Source organism: Ursus arctos, unplaced genomic scaffold (genome assembly GCF_023065955.2).
Source record: "Ursus arctos isolate Adak ecotype North America unplaced genomic scaffold, UrsArc2.0 scaffold_1, whole genome shotgun sequence".
Taxonomy (NCBI): Eukaryota; Metazoa; Chordata; class Mammalia; order Carnivora; family Ursidae; genus Ursus; species Ursus arctos.
In genome coordinates this window covers 7,542,237-7,563,528 of record NW_026622763.1, presented here as the reverse complement: position 1 = coordinate 7,563,528, position 21,292 = coordinate 7,542,237, and the positions used below count along the sequence as shown (strand labels likewise).

Genomic DNA, 21,292 nt, shown 5'->3' with positions numbered 1-21,292 from the left:
CTTCTTAACTGAGAAGTTGTGTCAGTGCGAAAAACCTTACTAACAGCAAGCACTGTGTGCCAGGATCCATTTCAATTCTTCAGGTGTAGGAAAGTTTTTAATTCTCACATTACCTGGTCCAGCTCATTTGTTTATGTGACATAAGTAGTATTATTATCCTCATTTCGTATAGGAGGATTGTGAATCCCATAGAAGTTAGGTATTTTTCCCAAGGCCCCACGGAAAGTGCAAAGCAGATTGGGTTTGAACCAGTAAGAGAAGCTCCTGAAACATTGTCTTTGGACATTTGGCTGTGGAAAGGGAGAAGATGAATGCTGACATAATTTATAAATTTATGCAATTTTGTAACAAATTGGCACATAATGTAATGTCTTAAAAAGGAACTTCAAAGTGGAAAAAAGTAGGCAGACTGATGAATAATAATAATATTAGTTTAAGTAAATAAGATGCAGAACAAGTTGGGGCTGAAGTATAAAAGACAACAATCTGTGCTTCATAGAAAGTAATCCAAAGTCATAGTTTGAGAAGTTAGATAATCACAGTGACTGTCTTCCAAGTCAGCATCAAAACACAGTAAACATTGCACAATAAACTTAAAAATTACCTAAATTTCCTCAAGTGGTAAGTAGTTTCATTGCTCTAATAAACAAACACCAGACACACATGGTTTACAAGAAACACACTTTTGCAGAAATAATCAAAAAATCAATTTTTTTATAAAAATTTGAAATTGGGGACAAAGTTGTACCAACTAAACTTATAGAAAAAGCAGAACTGGAAAAAATAATACCACTGTAAATAAAAATTAAAATCAGAAGATAAAAGTCATCATAAAATAATAATCAGTGTGTTTTCTAATTACAAACATCCATACTAGGCAAATGTGTATCTCGAGTAAAATATCAATCAAATACAAAAAATAACCCCCAAATACAAAACAAACCTGTCCCTTCTGATTAGTTTGATATTGGTTAACACTACCCTTACATGAGCTGCCTGTGTGGCAATTCCAGGATGGGGAGACCCAGGAGCCAAGCTCAAGGAAGTGATCATTGGTTTTCCAGTTATGCTTCTAGATGAATGAACTAATGGACAGCATTAAAGGAGAAAAGCCAGTGTTGCAAACTTGGGAGACAGTCAACCAGATGCCAGGTGAACTAAACAGAATAGCTTGAGAATGATCAATATTCAATTTTTGCAAATAATGGCTAAAATAACTTGGCCATCCCAGGTCACACAGAAGAGTGAGTTTAGTGTGAATGGCTTGGTGGACAGAAACATAGTTTAGAATAAGATTTTAATTTTTATTCTCACAATTTTGATAAATCAGATAAAATATGAACGTTAATGAGCTGAGGAATATAATTATTACTGTAAAATTAATAAATATGTAGCAAGTACAGCCTACAAGTGTTTATGAAGTATTTAGAAAAAATCAATACTATATGTGTAGGAAAGAAATCAGTATATGAAGCAAATTTTTCCATTTTAACTTATCTGATAACAATCTATAATTCAAGAGTATGATTATAACCCCAAATTCTCAGCTACTTGAAAAATTTGAAAATATAAAATACATAAAAAATTTACACTCACACTCAAATGTGCAGAAACATAATTTTGTTTCTTTTCCCCAACTGAATTTGATATGCTCATCAGCCCCTGCTTTCCCTGATGGCAGAAAAATCTAACCTTGGTAATGAACGATAACTAGCTGATGCCCGTTTAAAACTTAGCGCACTGTGTAAATATTGGGTTGTATCGATGTTTCCTCTTTCCCTCTTCTTTACCTTTCCCTGGGCAGATCACTGGCTGGAGGGCTTATGTATTATCCTGCACTAGGAGAGACTTGGGTACAAAATGCTGGCTTCTGTGGCTGCTGTCCATGGTACTTGCTATGGGCTCAGGCTTTGAGGTCTGGTCCCTTGGACTCTCTCAGACCTCCAGATCCAGCCACCATCCTCGGTCCATCCATATCATGCATCCCGCTCTCATAGGCTAGGGGATCCTCAACAGTCTGCCTCCCACTATACTAAAGTGACTAGGTTATTGTGAAGAATACTCAGACCTTTCTGTATTGTCATTTCCCTCAGCCATTGACAGTCTGTCTCCTTTCTGTTGAAGTTTTGCTCTGGGACCCTGCTGAACTTGAGACATCTCTAATAAACTGTAGCCGTCACTGGGGAATGAGGGAGAAGTAACTATGTTTTCCAAGATCTGTCTTGTGATCAATATGAATGTCCTCCCAAGCCTCAGCAGGTTTCAGTTTTGCAGAGAATCCAAGAACAGGACCTACACTACTGTCTAACTATACTTTTGTCTTCACCAAATTTCTCCAAATGTCCCCCACCCGGGCTAGAAACAGCTTTTGTTGTCCTTAGTGTGACAGAAAATTACCATTTTGCAGTAGATAGCATTCTCTATACTAAAAAAAAAAAAAAAAAAGCAAAAAGCAACCTACCACAAATCTTTCAAACATTAATTTTTTTGCTATTTAAAAGATTTTTTTTTTGTCTTTATCTCTTTTTCAAGTATTTCCCTGTGACTCTTACTTTCCTAAATCACAGGTGAGTGAAGTAGAGCGTTAAAAACATTTTTACAAATTGGAGAAGGTGGCCAACATTTAAAAAAGTATCATTATATATTTAAAACTATAAAAATGATTAAGAACTTATGTCCACACAAAAACCTGCACATGGATGTTTGCAGCAGCTTTATTCATGGTTGCCAAAACTTGGAAGCAACAATCATGTCCTTTATGAGGAGAATGGATAGATAAACTATGGTATATCTAGATGGAATATATTCAACATTAAAGAGAAATGAGCCATCAAGCCATGAAAAGGCATGGAAAAACTTTAAATCCATATTACTAAATGAAATAGGCCAATCTGGAAAGGCTACATACTATATGATTCCAACACTATGACATTTTGGAAAGGGAAAATCTATGGAGACAGGAAAAAAAATCAATGGTTGCCAGGGCTTACAGTTGGGAGGCATAGGAGATGTATGAATTGGCAGAGCTCAGAGGGTTTTTTTAGTGCAGTGAAACTATTTTGTAGGATACCATAATGGTATACATGGCACTATACATTTGTCCGAACACAAAGAATACACAACACCAAGGGTAAACTGTAAGGTAAACTATGGCTTTTGGGTGATTATAATGTGTCAATGTAGGTTCACCAGTTGAAACAAATGTACCATTCTGGTGAATGATGTTGATAATGAAAGAGTTTCCCCATGTGTGAGGACAGAGGGCATGTGGGAATCCTCTGTACCCTCCTCTCAATTTTGCTGTGAACCTAAACCTCTCCAACAAATTTTATTTACAAAAAAATAAGTAAAAATAACAAATATTCAATGTAGTTTTTACTGATTTGTGGCAACAATTTAGAAAACAAATAGATCTTTTTTTAATGTAACTGAATCAAATTGAAAATATTTGAATATTTCAACAGATCAATGAGGAAGATTTTATATAAGTTATTGAAGAAAGAATTTTACAAAATATTTCTGAACCAAATAAATTTGTTGATTTTTTTTAAGTTTCCCAGAGTATTCCCCAAGCTTTATGAGCCATCCTTAAATATAATCAAAGATAAAAGTCCTATAGTTGTTCTCAGAGATATATCTAGACTTGATCTAAATACTTGACAAAACACGAAAATTAGAGCTCAGATTCATTTACTATTTAAAATATGAGCACATGTATTTCAGGGCAAATGGAGCACACATGTGTTTCTTTCTTTTTAAAGATTTTTATTTATTTATTTATTTGACAGAGAGAGACAGCGAGAGAGGGAACACAAGCAGGGGGAGTGGGAAAGGGAGAAGCAGGCTTCCTGCTGAGCAGGGAGCCCTATGTGGAACTCGATCCCAGGACCTTGGGATCATGACCTGAGCTGAAGGCAGACACTTAACGACTGAGCCACCCAGGTGCCCCACACATGTGTTTCAATCAAAGAGAATCTATTAATTTATGATCTGTTAATAAAATTCAACCCATTAGGAGTTTAAACAAAATACCCTGTATTTTTATTTAATAGGGAAAACAGCATTCATTTCCAGTTCAAATAAACAAACAAACAAATAAATAAATAAGAAAAGAAATGATTTATGTGTTAAATAGGAGTAGAAGGATATCTCTTTAATGTGATGTGGAGTCAGAATCAGTATTATATGTACTCTGGAAATGTATAAAATATACTTTTTTTTTGAAAAGTTCTGTACTGTGATTATTTAATATCGTTTAAAAAGTTTTGGACAGGGGCACCTGCATGTTGAGTGTCCAAACACCAGTCTGTTGAGTGTCCGACTCAGTATGACACAATGTTTAATTAATGAAAACAATTCATTGATAATGGAATTTTTTGAGATGTATTTCACATATATTAGTTTCAGGTGTACGGCATAGTTACTCAATATGTGTATATATCATGAAATGATCACCACAACAAGTCTTGTTAACATCCATCATATACATAGTTACAAATTTATTTTTTGTGTGATGAGGACTTTTAAGAGCTATTCTCCTAGCAACCTTCAAACATATAATACAGTATTATTAACTGTAGTCACCACGCTGTACATTACATCCTATAACTTATTTATTTCATAACTGGAAGTTTGTACCTTTTGAGTTCCTCTCTACCCCTTTCCTCCCCCCCACCCCCTGTGTCTGGGAGCCACCAATCTGTTCTATCTATGAGTTCATTTGTTTCTTTCTTTTTTTTTTTTAATTCCATACAATAGCAAATTTTAAAAGCATGAAATTCACAGGAACTAATTTAATGATGAATATATGAACTAGGGTAAAAAATGATAACCTTAGGTGATGGGTCTCACCAAAAACATTTGAAAATAGGCTAAGACAGTGTGATCCTATATAGGAAGATGAAATACTTCAAAAATATCCATTCTTCTCCAAGTAAAAGTATCAATGGAAATAACAAATTCTCAATTAAAATTCCCATAAGCTATTTGAGATAAAATAATTCTGAAATTCAACTTTAAGATAAAATAGGCAAAAATATTGAATAATTCTCCTAACAGAATAAAGCAATAATAAGTAAAAGCACACAGCAGGATTAACAATCCTTATCACATATTGCAATTTTTCTAAAATAGTGTGGAACTTTTGAGGAAAAAATAGACATCTAGAAGTAGCGCTGGGTATATGAGTAGCTATTCATATAAAACAAAGGTATTCTGGTTGGGAGAACACATCTTCCTGAAACACACCCAAGCATCAGTACGGTTTAAATTCTTGCTGAAGGTAACATTTCAAAGCAGTGATGAAAATCTGGCTTACACACTGGATCCCATTGTAATAAACATGATTATAGAAACTATCCTGTTTCTCTTGTATAATGGGAAGAATACTCACAACCAGCCAAGTTTGTTCTTTAAATAGTATTAACATTATAAAAGCAATTTGTAGTATTTTACTGGAAAGAACGGTAGTTAAAAAAATACAAAAATGAGTATCTCATGTTCTTCCCAAAGACAACCGTGACTAACAGTTCAGTGCATTTCTTCCAAGTCTGTACTGTATGAACAATTTTTTGTTGTTGACATCATAACTTGATTTCTCAATCAACATTATGCTCATTTGCCATTTTATCACACATGTTTAATAAGCACCATTATTAACAACTAAGTAAGTTTCCATCATATTAATTCTTGATTATTTCCTTTAAAGAAATTATATGGGATATTTGGATTATTTCTCATCTTTCATCTTTAAAGAAAATAATTTGGCAATAATCATGTGCATAGGCTTTTTTTGGTACAATGCAGACTTTTAAACTAGGTCTCTCTGTAGGTGAACAGAGGTATATTATGTTTGTCCCTTGGCTTTCATTTGGCCATACTCTCTCAGATGTTTGCACAAGAGATAAATATAAAGTTGTTGATTTTTTTTTATTTTTCCCTCCTTCTATAAATTATTGTTTTATTTAGTATTAAAAAGGTTCAGAAAGGAAGTGAAATAGTTTTGTAAAATAAGCCCTTAAAAAGCAAGCAATTATAGTTATTTTTATGCGGGCTAATCAGTATCCTTTTAAATGTGCAATCAAGTGGCATCTATAATTATTTGAGCCACTTGGCTCGCACATACAATTGAAACTACTAAAATTCACTCGGTTACTTTTCTTCCCTACTCCTTCAGGGCTTATAACTAAGGGTTGATTTTTTTTTTTCTTTTCATAAAGCTTAGTTTTGGAGGAATTCCAGTACCAGGCAAACCTGGGACCTTTTTAAAGAAAAACTTCCATGGATGTATTGAAAACCTTTACTACAATGGAGTAAACATAATTGACCTGGCTAAAAGACGAAAGCATCAGATCTACACTGTGGTGAGTTAACATCTTTCTCAGCGTGGTGGTTTCTAATACGTTGGAGTAAGTCTTTGTCCCATCCCATCTCCTAACCTCTTTATAATGTGTTTATATTATACTCTTTGAGGTCCTATCAGTCTCCCAGGTGAAACTGGAGAGCAAGAGAAAAGGCAGGAACTGAGTCAGCGTGAATTACGTTATCAGGAGTAACAATACTTTAGAGGCACCTAGAGAATTCCATTCTCCTGGCTATCAGTGGTAGGCTACCTGTGGGGAGTGTTTGCAGCTTACCCTGTGTTAACATCAATCTCTTTATTATCTCTGGGAAATGCAACAGTAAAGTCACAGATTCTATTACATTCTATAGCTTGGGAATTGTGTATTTGTCTCATTATTTATATTAAAATATGGAATTTTGAACAAGAGAGGTTAAACTTTTTGTGTTTTTGAGATTTCCTTTGTAGCATTTATCATGCCGGCAAGTTACATACTTTTCTAATTAATTAACATTTATCTTTCCCAATGGACTGAGGGCCAGAGCTGTCTTTTTCTTTTTCACCACTGCATACCCAATACCTAGCAGAGCACCTTGTGCATAATAGGTACCCAAAATGGTGTTGCTATTTCCAACTATATTTTTGGATTTGTTCTTTTCTCCTTCCACTTCTATCCATTTCACTTCATATATTTTATATCTCTATTGTTTAGTACATACACAGGTTTGCTGTCTTTATGGTGGATTGACCTTTTTATCATTATATAACGTTTTCTCTATGATAATTATCTTTGCTCTGAAATCTACTTTATCTGCTATTAATATAAACACTCCTGTTTTTTAAATTAATGTTTATATGATATATCATTTTTTTCATTCTTATACATTTAACTGGCCTATATCACACATTTGTAGTGAGTTCCTTGTAGATAGTAAATAGTACAGTCATTTTAAATCCACTTTGTCAACCTCTGTCTTCTTCTTTTTTAAAACATTTTCCTTTATCTACCCCTGTTGATTACATAATTCTCTTATCCTTTCCTGTCTCTATATTTAGAATCATTATCAGTGTCATTTTGCTTCAACTTTCAAACATAATTTAGAAAACTCAAGGGAAGGAAAATCCATTTTATTTACTATTTTTGCTTACTGTTATTCTTTATTCCCTCCTGAATTTTCCAGATTCCTTCTTTTATCCTCTTATTTCTGTTTTAAACAACTTCCTTTGCCATTTTTCAAGGTGTGTGCTGGTGACAAATTCTTAGTTGTCCTTCGATCTATAATGTCTTGGTAGCTATTCCATTCCTGAAGGATATGCTCTCTGTATAGAAGACTCTGGTTTGATTGTTTTCTTTCAGTCCTTGAAAAATATTAGGCCACTTTCTTCTGGCTTCAGTGGTTTCTGGTGACAAATCCACTATTACTAAAATATTTTGCCTCATAGATAAGCTGTCATTTCTCTCTCAGTGCTTTCAAGATCTTTCCTTTGTCTTTTGTTTTCAGAAGTTTGACCATTATGTATTGTGTGATTTTTTTTTAGGTTTATCCTGTTGGATTTCATTCAGTTTCTTGAATATGTGGGCTATTGTCTTTCACCAAGCTTAAGAAGCATTCTCTCACTTATTTGAGTAACATTTAGTCCTTATCTCTTTCTCTTATCTTTTCTGAATTCCATGACTATGAATGCTAGATCTTTCATTATAATCCCACAAGTCCCTGATCCTCTGTTCATATTTTCTACTTGGTTTCTTTTGTATTTTGTTCAAATTGAGTACTCTCTATTGTTAGACCTTCAAGTTCACTAATTCTTTCCTTATTCTCTTCATTTTGTTATTGTGCATATCTGTTCATTATTTTTATGGCTGTTATTGTATTTTTCAGTTGTAAAACTTTCATTTGGTTCTTCTTTACCTTTTTTGTTTCCTTGCTAAGACTTTCTATTTTTTACTGGGTCTTTCTATTTTCTTATTTGTCTCAAATATGTGATTGTTCCTTGAAGGATTTTTATTATAATGGCTGCTTAAAACTATTTGTCACATAATTCTAACATTATTTTTTTGTAGTCTCAGGGTTGGCATCTATTGATTATCTTTTTTCATTCAGTTTGAGGTTTTTCTGTTTCTTGGTATGACAAGAGGATTTTTATTTTAACCTGAACATTTTAGGAATTATGCTATGATCAATTGTATTAGCTGTCTATTAGCTATTCTCTATTAGCTGTCTTCCTCTGACACTATTCCGATAGGGTAGAGGGGATTTTACCTCATTTTTCCTAGGTGGGGGTACTGTCCAGGTTTCCCACTCAGACCCCATTGACACCTGAGGATAAGGTGGAGAGGAGTGAGAGCTGCAGCTCCCCATAAGCTCTTCAGTGATACCTCCAGTTGGCTGGGATGTATATGAAAACCTCATTACTATTCTCCACATGACCTCCATTGCCATCACAGTGTGTATGTGTGGGGGGATGTCCTTGTTATCATTAGACTGTGATGAAAGTCATGACTTGGCACTAAAACATGTCCAATACCATCCCTGTAGGAAGTGGATGGGGTCGCTCATAACTGCTCAGCAGGGGTACACAGTCCAAGCTCTACCAGACATGCGGTTTGAACTGATATTACAGGGAGAGCGGCTTAAAGTCCCTGCTCCCTACTCAGTCTTCTCTGACCCAGTCTTGGTCAGGGGATTTGACACCTTGTTATAGCATGGACAAATGGAAACAGGGTCGAGTTTTTTGTATGCTATTTGGTTGACATAGAGCAGTTGCTGTTTAAAGATATTCCGTCTTACTATGCTGTCCCTTTCCTGGGCCTTTGATTATAGAGAGCAGGCTTCTAATTGGGATTTACTTTTTATCTGCACCAGTTGGTCTTTCCAAGTTGCTGACTTCTTCAGCAACAAGTCTAAAATGTATGAGACAAAAGAAAATCTGGGGAATTCTTCACTGTTGTTCACTGGTTCTCAAGATCCTTAAGCATGCTTTCTTTTCTCCACCATTCAGAGTCTTCTTAGGTTTTTTTTTTTTTTAATACATAATCTCTAGCAGTTTTTGGTTGTACTTAGTGGGAATAATAGAGAAAATTACACTACTCTATCTTCCCAGAAGTAGAAGTCCTTTAAACTGACACTCTTCTAAAAGCCATGACCAGAGTAGGCCACCGTATCATTTGACAGGCAAAATCTGATTCTCTTTGTAATCTGGCCAGCAGACTCTCTGGAAAACCTATGGGACCAAATGACCTTGATATTTATTTTCCCTCTTGATAAGTATACCTTATAATGAATATTTTATTTCATTTGGGCATTTGAATTTTATATAGGTAAAGCATTTTCTAAAGGGCCATTGGATTTCAGGGTATGAGATAAACTAGCTTGAGAGGAACCATATGTGTGTTAAAGGTTGCAATTATTTTAAAAGATTAGTGCCAAATTTCTGACTCCTATAGTTTTGAAGAGTAAAGATGGTGCCAAGAAGGGGTTTATCCTCTGACTCTGGTTCTAGGAGAGCCAGTGACATTACTTACCCAACCTTGGCTCATGCTCAGGGGTCTTGACAATTATCTTATCCGTGTGTACTTAGGTTGTCCATCTCCCAATTGACCTAAGCACTAGATTGCTGGTGATATTTTTCTTGAGTCTCGTTCAGGAGACTTGAGCCATGTAAAATATACCCACGCCCATCCCATCCCCAACATTACTAACAAGTATTTCATAATATACCAGTGTCATTGGCAGTAAGATCCCATGCTACTGAAAGTTTAGTTTAGAGTAATGACATGAACATCAACACATCTGAAAGGCAGGACACTACCTGCCATTGTGTAAGGAGTTAGCAGAGTATGTTGAAACACAAGGAGCTCATGACATTGTTCACTTCCATTGTTTATAAACAGGTTCAAAAGTATGTAAGCCTGAGCCTTACATGTAAATAAGTAAAATCTTCATGGATGTATTCAAAAAGGAAATATCCATGCATATTATGCATTAGAAATATCTTTAACGATGATATATATTTAAAAATGTGCTGGTTACACAGAGCAAGAAAAGAACATGGAGAAAAAATGAATTTCTGAATATTGGAAGCTTTCATCATCTCTTTTTTTCTGAGAGAATGATTAACCAAAATTTTAATAAATGTTTTGTTGATTTTATGCTACTTTAGCACTTACCATGTTGCCTGAAACTTTGCTAGCATACTTCATTCCTCAGAGTTTAATTGGTGGTATTGTTAATGTGAAGCACAAGGAATCCATTTAGCACTAATGTACTTAGAAAAAAAAATCCCAAGAAAACTGTTTTACTTTGCAGGTAGAGAACCTTTAGTTTTAACCTTCAAGACTTAAAGGAAAAAAAAAAAAGGAGAAACGTTATTTTTATTCCAAATTGCTTCCATCACCTTGCTTAAGTGAGAATTCATATCACTACACAGACACACACAGACACACAGACACACACACACCTTTATATACCTAGTCTTTTTCCTTAAGGGATTCTGTGAGGGAAGGGAGAGATTGCATTGTTAATTACACGTACAAACTCTTTTATTCTCCTACTCAGGCTTTAAGTGTTCCCCCAAAGACATAATATCAGCTACAAAATCAGCTTTGCTCCAAGTTACTAAGTCACTGCTGTGCTAAGTAAGGGTTTTTGAAAGGGATGGTGCCTTTGTCCTTTGCCAGTGTTCACAGACTCTCACTCAGTTACTGAGTCTTGGAAAGTTCACAGTTTAGCAGGAGAGTTGAGGAATCAACAAATCAGGTAGCAAGGGTATGATAACACCCATAAATTACAAAATGTGATTCAAGGCTCAAAGAAGCACCTGCATTGGCCTCATCCAGCACAAACCTCTGTAGCAAGCAGCACTCAGGGAGCGTCCCCATTGCAATTTGTCATTCCCTTCCATGGGACCTGCCCACTCCCTGGAGATTTAACAGCTGTTCCATGGGGATAATTCAATTTAGTCTTTATGGCTCGATTTGACTACAAGACGATCCTCCACATCCTGAAATGCAGTAAAACTAACAGCTTAAAGTAGACATAAAAAATACCTCTCTATTCTTCCTCAAATCTTTCATCCTGTGCTAATACAGCACCATATAATAAACAATCAGAAAGTAAATGGCCCATTGAAGTGTGTATACAGTACCTGTAATGTGGATTATTATATACATAATATAAGAAATATATTGCCCTACTAGTTTCCTGAAAATGATTAATTTCATACCTTCCACTTCACAAGAAATGCTGCTTCCTTTCAGCTTGCTTTCTGAGTGTTACATCCCCTTTTCTAGAGGCAGGGAGAATAACGTGATTGTTTGATTGGTGGCTGAGGTCTAACTTACTTCACTCTAGGTCTTAAAATTGTTTTTTTTTTTTTCATTTAAAGGAAGAACATATTAGAAATGGTCTTGTTGCTTTACTTTGTCTTCAGTAGAAGAGGGAAAAAAGCAAATGGCTAATAGCAGGACTATGGATATAGACTTGGCTTTGGAGCTAATTGACCATGTCAATTCACTTCTGTGCCTTTGTCTTCAAATAATTGAAATTAAGGAATTGAATGGGCGATAGCCAATACTAAGCACAAAGAATGATACTCCCAGCCTCATGGCTGAAATTGTTTAATGCAATCCCAAAATGTGTTTCCACTCAGCCGACAGGGAAGCCTCTCGGTCTTTTCAAGCCAGCACCTGCAGTAACGTAATGGCTGATAGACCAGTTACAGTCCTAAACACATAATTTCGTATTCTAGGATCCCAACAAATAAAAAAGTAGATTGGTGACAGCTTAGGTTCTACTTCCTGAATCTGAAGTTTAGTTTATGAAATGGGCTTTGAGTAAATAAATGTATTGCAAACTTGTTTACCTAATTCATTTGAGGAAATTGAATGGCCATCTCCAGTCCAGATTTTATCAAATGATGGGCTCCATTGAAATAAGGAACATAAAAAAGATGTTGCCCAGTGGATTTGAGTGTAACAGGGGTACAGATAGGTAAAATAGCAGGCTTCTATGAGGTTTATTGTCTCTTGTTTGCATCTGTGGCCACGACACTCACTGCAGTGTGGTTGTTTATTTCTTGCAGCTCTGAAGCCAAGAAAATACACTCAGAGATAAATATGAGTGTGCAAATGGGATCACACACACACTCACATTGTATATGCACACACACATGAACGCGCACAAAGTGACAGCAACCTTTGTCCTACCTTCCTGTGACCCAGAAGTTCATGAAAAGTGCTCAGAGAAAAGTCCCTAGTGTCTAGTGAAGCCTATAATCTCTTCAGTTTGTCCCCACGATCATGTTTCATCTCTGTGAGTATGCTCTGTGATAAATGATACTTTCCCTTGATGGAAAGAATCACTTGAAAAAGCAACTAACATATCATGTTTTCTCTCTCCACAATCCTACTGTCTTCCACTGTCATTTAACCGTCTGACATTCACATCACCTGCTTCTCTGTTTTATGCTCCTCATAACCTGGAAAAAAAAATCTAAATTATTAGCTTTCAGAGAAGTCGCTTCCTTTCTTTTGGTGGACACATTAAAATTAGTTTCAAGGTGTACGAGGACTAATGTGATGCAAAGTTAAAAAAAATAAATAAACTAACAGTGGAATGGTCATTGTCTTTGAAAATCATTCTACCTTAAATCAATGTTATGGCTTGTTTTTCTAAGATGGTCGATTTCATAGCTCATCTAGTAAAATCATTACTTGAAGGTATTATTCAAAATTTCTTTAAAATTTTAAAATTATACATTTCTGTATATATTTTTTTTAAGATTTTATTTATTTATTTGACAGAGAGAGACAGACAGTGAGAGAGGGAACACAAGCAGGGGGAGTGGGAGAGGGAGAGGCAGGCTCCCAGTGGAGAAGCCTGATGCAGGGCTTGATCCCATAACGCCCGGATCACTCCCTGAGCCGAAGGCAGACGCTTAACAACTGAGCCACCCAGGCGCCCTATCATTTTTGTATATTTTTGATGAATATTTGGGATATACAAAATAAAGCACAAAACCAATCAGAAAGGAAAACACTGTTCTCATCTATATGTATTTTGTTTTCATATTTTAGATGTATATTTTATATAGCATAGACCATATTTTATTGACAATTTTATATCTTGCTTCTTATGGTTAATATTTTTCTTAAAATATGTTTTATATCTTTAAATATTTTTTAAAGATACTGTTATTTATTTGAGAGAGAGAGTGAGCATGAGTGGGGTGAGGGGGTGCACAGTGAGAAGCAAGCTCCCTGCTGAGCAAGGAGTCCAATGCAGGGCTCTACCCCAGGACCCCGGGATCATGACCTGAACTGAATGCAGCCATGGTGTCCCATCTTTACAATTTTTATTAGAAATTTTTAATCTTTTTATATATAAATATAATTTAAACATTAACTCAATTCACCAGAGTGCCTTTAAAATTCTACTGTGCTTAGGGGCTCATGGGTGGCTTAGTTGGTTACGTGTCTGACTTTTGATTTTGGCTCAGGTTATGATCTCAGGGTCCTGGGATTGAGTCCCTCATTGTGTTCCACACTCAGTGCAGAGTCTGTTTGTCCATTTCCCTCTGCTCCTCCCCACTGCTCTCTCTCTAATAATTTTTTTAAAAAATCTTTAAAAAAAGAAAGATTCTACTGTGCTTAAATTTTGACTGGCTTGAATTTTTACTGCCAAAAATAATGTGGAAATTGCAAACATAATGAAAAAGTAATTTTCTAAAAGTTTGAATAGATAACCAGGAGTGAAGATTATTGGGTGAACAATTACGGATTTTTGACTCAATTGTTTACAGTCTGTTCCAGTTTTCCTATACACAAGTGTGCAGAGGCACCTGCTTCTCCTGTTCTTACTTTCCTTTCATTTGAATATTCAAACACCTTTTAAAAGGGTGAGGTTAATTTGCAACAATATGGATAGACATAGAGGGTAGGTCAAGTAAGTCAGAGAAAAACAAATATCATATGATTTCACTCATGTAGAATTTAAGAAGCAAAACAAAGAAGAGGCAAGGAAACAAAAACAGACTTTAAAAAAAAAAGATTTTATTTATTTATTTATTTGACGGAGAAAGAGAGAGAGAGAGCAGAAGCAGGCAGAGGGAGAAGCAGGCTCCCTGCTGAGCAGAGAGCCCGATGTGGGGCTAGATCCCAAGATGCTGGGATCATGACCCAAGCCAAAGGCAGACGGTTAACCAACTGAGCCACCCAGGTGCCCCCAAAACAGACTCTTAAATACAGAGAACAAACTGTTGCCAGAGGGGAGGTGGATGGGGGATGGATGAAATACCTAAAGGGGATTAAGAGTACACTTAAATTGATGAGCACTGTGAAATGTCTAGAATTGTAGAATCATTAGATCATACACTTGAAACTAATATAACACAGTATATTAGTTATACCTCAATAGAAAAATTTAAAAAAGAGCAGATCTAAATGAAACTTGAAATCAACTCAGGTTCTTTTCTTCTGCAAAACTTCCAGCTAATGAGCTAAGTGAATTTTTTTATGTTCTTTTTTCCCCCAATAATACCAGCAATGATAGTCCCTTCCTTTGAAGACAACTTGTTGCAGAGAGCTGTCTTATGGATAATCATGATGCCGCAAATCATGATGCTAATACTAGAGGAGAGTAAAGGGGGGTGACAGATGGACCTGTGGTTGTGTTCACTCCTTTGTCCCTGAAACCTCTGTGAGAGGCAGACAGGGGCAGACATTGTTATCCACACTTTATACTGAAAGATGTTTTATGCCCAGGACCAGGGAAAGTCAATGATATATAGTCAGCGACTGTGTCATTCACAGTCTTCTTCCTCTTCTTCTGGAAAGCACTACACCATCAGCTTTTATTCATTTTTATTATACATCTATTTTTTCCTAGGGCCTTGAATGACTTTCACACCAAAGTGGGGGAAAAAAAATACAAGGCTGGGCAGATTCGTGAACAGCACTGCTTACCTGGGAATTGAAGGTCAATGAGGTGTTTCAGAAATGGCCCCTATGTAATTTGCTAATTGCCAAATAAATCTTCTGGGGTAGCTCTTGCAATGTATGAGCATTGGGGCAGAATCCTTGCCTGCAGCCAGAGGATGAAAGACGGCAGCAGAGACAGTGCCTGGGATGAGTCTAACTCCCTTACACCCACATGGCTGTGATCTTGGCAGGAGCGCCTCACTGGTTTCGTGGCTCTCAGTGTATCCAGTTGCCAGCATCTGGCTGCCAGGCTCTTCCTTCTGCATTTAAGGATGTGTCCGAGAGTCTTGCACAGGGATTTTTTTTTTTTTTTGTCTCCCTCAGCCTTTTGCGACCAGTGGCTCTTGTATTTGGTGATGGAAACTTCTGTGCTAGGTTTTTGAATCCTTCATGATCAGCTCCTCCAAGAGATACAAGTTTATTTCCCACAGTTTCTTGTCAATGCTTCTTTTCTAGCCAGGTCTGGATGCTTCACTGTTTCTGAAATTCACTATATGCAAACCCACTTCTAAGCCTTTTCATTCCATGTTGCTCCTGTAATGAACTGCTTTTCTCCTTTGGCTCTTCCCTGACCTAGCCCCAAACCAGCCATCCTTCTCTAAACTCACAAGTAGGGTTAACATTTTTTTTTAAGATTTTATTTATTTATTTATTTGACAGAGATAGAGACAGCCAGTGAGAGAGGGAACACAAGCAGGGGGAGTGGGAAAGGAAGAAGCAGGCTCCTAGTGGAGGAGCCTGATGTGGGGCTTGATCCCAGAACGCCGGGATCACTCCTTGAGCTGAAGGCAGATGTTAACGACTGCACCACCCAGGTGCCCCTAGGGTTAACATTCTGAATCAGGATGAGACTCAAAATACTTAAGGACTTCTTGAGGTGGAGCAGAGTACTGAAACTCCCAGGCTGGGCTAACCATGGACCCTTGAGTTCCTGCCTTGTGGGGTGGCCCAGAGAGAACTGCCAATCAGGCAGACCAGACTAGGTTCAGGGAGCCCCTTAGGATCTTTGGGCTGTGGCTTTATGGTAAATAATTAGGAAGTTTCAAAACTTTAAAAATGGAACCACACTTAGGGAATACTAGTGTGAACCTGCTACGTCAACTCCAGGGGACTGTCTGCGGCTCTCTGGAGCATAGGGCTGGGGAGAGTCATGGCGTCAGGTCCAGAAGCCTGCATAGAAGGAGGTGCTGTGATCCATAGGCAGAATCCACCATGGGTTTGGGAATGGTGTAGTGTCAAATGTGCTGTGCTTGCTAGCCTTGTGTGGCCATTCCAGATCCCACCTTCTCCTCGGAGCACCTTTCACCACTCAGCTCCATTATGCTTTCTTTGCTGTGACACTCACATTTCTACCACATGACATAACTCAGCATTTGATTCATCATCATCATCAAAACAGTTTATTGAGTATCCTTGCCTTCAATGGATGAGAAACTTGAAGCCTCTCTCTGCCCCAGTATCCACCATACTTGGCATTGGATCACCATTTCAGAACTCAGAATTAAGACCTGATGCACTACTTTGCCTGTCTCCTCATAAGGTGCTTTCTAGTCTCCTGCCCACCATTTTGATGGCTACACCTCCTCATCGCTTCTCACTTGCCTCAATAGTTTGACATATACTTTTTATTCATTTTGCCACCTTGATTACTCTCAATGATTATCAGTGATACTCTCAATGATTCCATTTGGTTTTATAGCCTCTGCTTTCTTACTTTGACTACAACCCTGCCCTCCCAACAGTGCTCCTGAGTACCATTTCCCCAGCCACTGAAAACTATTGGCAGGATGCAAAATATGTTACAAGAATTAAGGAGGAGAAATCGCAGGGCTAGTAGGTTCAGGAAAGACTTCATGAATGTGCAGGAACGTGATGTAGGTTTTGAAGACATCTCTTTGGACAATTCCAAGGTAATAGGAAGGCATTTTGAGCAGGGGTATGGAAACTCAAAATGGGGACATGGTATTTCTGAGAAACAAAATAAACATACCTTTCTGTGCCCCTCATCATGTTGAAATATACGTAATGAAGGCACTGTGTATTGGAGAAGAGAATAATCTTTGAAGGCAGTAAGATTAAATCCCACCATCACCACATAATAGCTACAAAATCCAGACAAAATTACTTGACATCATCATGTTTCAGTGTCATCATCTTCAAGGTAAAACTAATAAATGCCTACTTTATAGATTGGTGACTCCTGGGAAATATAAGCATTGAATCACTAATAGTTAATAATAGTGTTATAGTTATTTTTATTGCCCACTTTGCTCACCATTTCTCATTGTATGTTCCCCCTGAAGACCATAGTCCTATGACTATGCATATCCTGTTATATAAATGGCTTTCTACAAGAACAAATCTAAAGATTTTAAGTCAGTGATTATTAATATTTTAGGGGGCACATATACCTTGAAGAATAGAATGAAAATTATGAAAACATTTATTTTGTATAACATTTTTGGAGCACTAGATACCCCTGAAGTCCATCTATGGACAGTAAGTTAAAAGCTCCAGAATACATTTTAGATTATGAAAATAATAGACAAAATCAAACTTTTTCTGTATCTTTATAAGTTTCTAATAATCTTATATAAATTCCCCTTGTTAGATCATCAGGACCTCAGTAAGTAGGGACCTGACACTGAATCTGTTCCTTGTGGGACAGGTGGACTGGCTTCTTAGATGCTCTTCACCTTGTGCCGCAAGATTTAGAACACACCTCTGTCAAGGTCCAGGTTGTTTGAAAAGGAAAAATTTATTATATATATATATTTTAAAAATGTTAGCTAGTAGAAGGTGGCTAACTGCTAAAATGGGTAAAAGATGACTTAATGGTTCAGAAAGAGCAAGTGCAAAAAATCAGGTACTTTCTCTAGGCTGAGGGAAAATAGTGAAGGAACTAGGGACAAGGAACTCTCCCCTGCCTGCCTCTCAGGCTGAGATTCACACGTCTTCAAAGGGGATGGTTACCAGGGGACCATGCAGTCTGCCGGTAGCAACAAAGCTTGCCAGGTAGCACAGGTCTAAGCTGCCTGTGGGAGCTGCTACCAGTGGGGAAAGTGTGAGCTGAGGGCGCAGCTGGAGCTCAAGTGTGCAGAATTAGTGGGTTCCCCACTGACCATCAATAATGAAGGACAGGAACCCAGCAGAGAAGTCCGCCAAATGGTATCTCCTTACAGTGGCCCTCTAGTGCCCTCTACTGGCAAATTCTAACATTTAGGCGGGAAATGTTTACAGGGTCCAATCTCCGTGTCAAGAGCAGGGCAAAGAAGGGTGGCTTTGGAGCTGAAACTCAGAAACGGATAACTGACACGCTCTCTAATCTCTTTTCTTCCTTTTAAATTGTAGGTTAAAAACCAGAGGCACAGGACATCTGGAAGAGGGGGTAGGGAAGACAAAGGGAGGCACGTGCTTGTTCATGGTTTAATATCACCTGAGCATAGCCTTATGTATGAGCAAACTCTTAAATACAGGTACAGGCTCTTGTGAGTAGGGAGGTACTAATTTATTTCATTTTGTCGTTACCTATTTCCTCAATAGAAAATAGTGAAACTACACTTACTCTCTTTTATAGGTCCATGCAATTTATTACATAAAAAGGAATTTCTCATACTCAAAAATTTGGGGTATGCCATAGGTATACCTGCATTTGAATCACCCAAACAATTTACCCCTCTGATAAGGATTTGCTATGCCACAATTCTCCTAAAACTTACTCGCATATTTCACCTGAATGTTTTCGCATGCAACTCACTGCCCTCCTTTGAAATGGTTTTATTTGTTTGCTATTTCTTTTCACCCTTTTCTCTAATATCCTAGTTCATCTCATCCTTCTATTGCTAAGTCAGCTCATGGGGTTATCCATTTGCACCCATGGTGGTCAATTATTACATCAATTTCTTCCCTGACAATAAGTTCCAAAATTTACTTTGCGTCTCCAAGAAACAAGCCCTCTGAAGGACATTAATATTTGTTCTTATTGCATCAATACAGTCCAGTAGCTAAATAAACATCTTCTCTTTTAAAAATAATAAGGATAATTTAAAAATAATTTAAAAGTGAAATGACTGACTAGGCCTTTAAGAAAGGTACCCTGAGATTAAGAATATGGCTAAATGGACACATTCAGCCTCCACAAGCCACAGTTATGAGTCTGATAGAAATCTTGTGTCCGAATGGATTTGGGGCCAAGGGGATGCCCTAAAATCCACCGTTTACCTCGGTTTTGGATGATGCCTTGTGGAAGCTTACAAGCACAGAATGATTGTTTTGAGCACTGCAAGAACACAGCTGAGAATCAGACCCTGAGGATGGAGCATTCAATGCTAGTTTCGCAAGGTGAATGAAGATCAGACAGCCCCGGAAGATACTCCTAGTTTCATAGGCTGAGGTTTTGGTGAATGCTCATCACTCTATATTCATGGGCAAATACAGTACCCGCTACTGAATCCATAGCAAGAGCCTGTCCTCTATTCTTCCAGGAAACTAGAAAGCCCATGATTTTTACCAGACTTTGAACCTTTAACAGTGTCATGCTGGCAAAAACCATTAAGACAGTCTAAGCATCTTGTTTTTTGTGTTTTTTTTTTTTTTTTCGTGTTTTTACTCATAAACTTAAGTGCTTATAACCAGGGTATGTGTCGAATTTTAGTGCTTTGTGACTGATAGCCCTACAACCTCATACCCTCTTTAAGAAGCAGTGGGTCCCCATGTTTTATAAATGTGTGAGATAATTAGAGCTGATAATGCTCTGGGAAAGCACAAGAATCACAGTCCTCCCACAAATATAATTAAATAACCAGCATATCGACCAAAAGGTATCTTAGAAATGATATGTAATTTCTGCTTTCCCAAGAGAATTCATGTTTACACACTATAGGAAATTTGGAAAACACAGAAAAGTAGAAAGAAAGAAAAAACACCTGCATTCCCATCAAACAAGGGCAACCATAAATGTTGTGCCAATGTAGATTTTCTGGTCTTCTTTCTTAAAAGGAATATTCTTTCATGTAACTTCTTTTCCCCCCTTTTTATCTACATAGTCTGTAATGAAAATAGTAACATACTGAGTATGTTAGTATGTGCCAGACACTCTGTCAACTACTCTTCATATTTATCTATTTCAATCCTTGATTTCACCCTATGAAATGGACAACTATTTGTGGTTTCATTTCAAAGTTGAGAAACATGAGTCTTAACGCTATTAAAGCCAGTTGTCCAAGATACATATTAGGAAGTCTCTATCCCTAGCCTTTCTGATGCCAGATCCATGTTCATCTGCTGTGATATGCCTTATGCACATTTTATATCCTGCTGTAATCATTGAGTTTCTAAATTTTAGCTAAAGTAATATTACATCAGAAAACTGATGATCAACAAATGTTGAATAAGTAAATGGCCTTTTTATAATAGGAGGAGAAAGGACTAATTTGAATTCCCAGCGAGGAAGCTAGCATACTACAGATAGTACGTACTTAAGAAATATTTATTTAAGCTAGTGCTGGGATGATTATACCAAGACAAACTTGCAGCATCCGAGTAGCAGCGAGAATGTCTCCTCATTTAACACTGGAGAGTAGAAGCATCTTCTGAAGGGAGGCTGTTTCTCCCTATACATAGTGATCTTCACATATAAGGAAGAGATCCTTGACACCACCTAACTCTTAACCACCTGAGGTAGAGAATTAGAAGATGATCTTTGGGGGGTGCCTGGGTGGCTCAGCCAGATAAGAGTATGTCTTTGGCTCAGGTCATAATCTCAGGGTTTTGGGATTAAGCCCCACGTCAGGCCCCCTGCTCAGTGGGGAGTCTGCTTCTCCCTCTCCCTCTGCTCCTGCTTGTGCTTTCTCTCACTCCTTCTCCCTCAAGTAAATAAATAAATAAATCTTTAAAAAATGTGATCTTCAGGATATCTACCCCCACGAATGATTTCTATGTCCCTGATGCAGAAGTGGTTGCTGCCTACATAAAAA

General features: G+C 37.3%; 1 protein-coding gene across 1 annotated transcript in view; it reads left to right on the top strand.

Moving 5' to 3' along the window:
• CNTNAP5 (contactin associated protein family member 5) overlaps positions 1 to 21,292 on the top strand; it is a 780,199-nt gene that overhangs the window by 372,708 nt on the left and 386,199 nt on the right. The window contains exon 7 of the mRNA XM_044388305.3: positions 6,219 to 6,362. Coding sequence (XP_044244240.1) covers positions 6,219 to 6,362 — 144 coding nt within the window. The remainder of the gene's footprint in view (positions 1 to 6,218; positions 6,363 to 21,292) is intronic.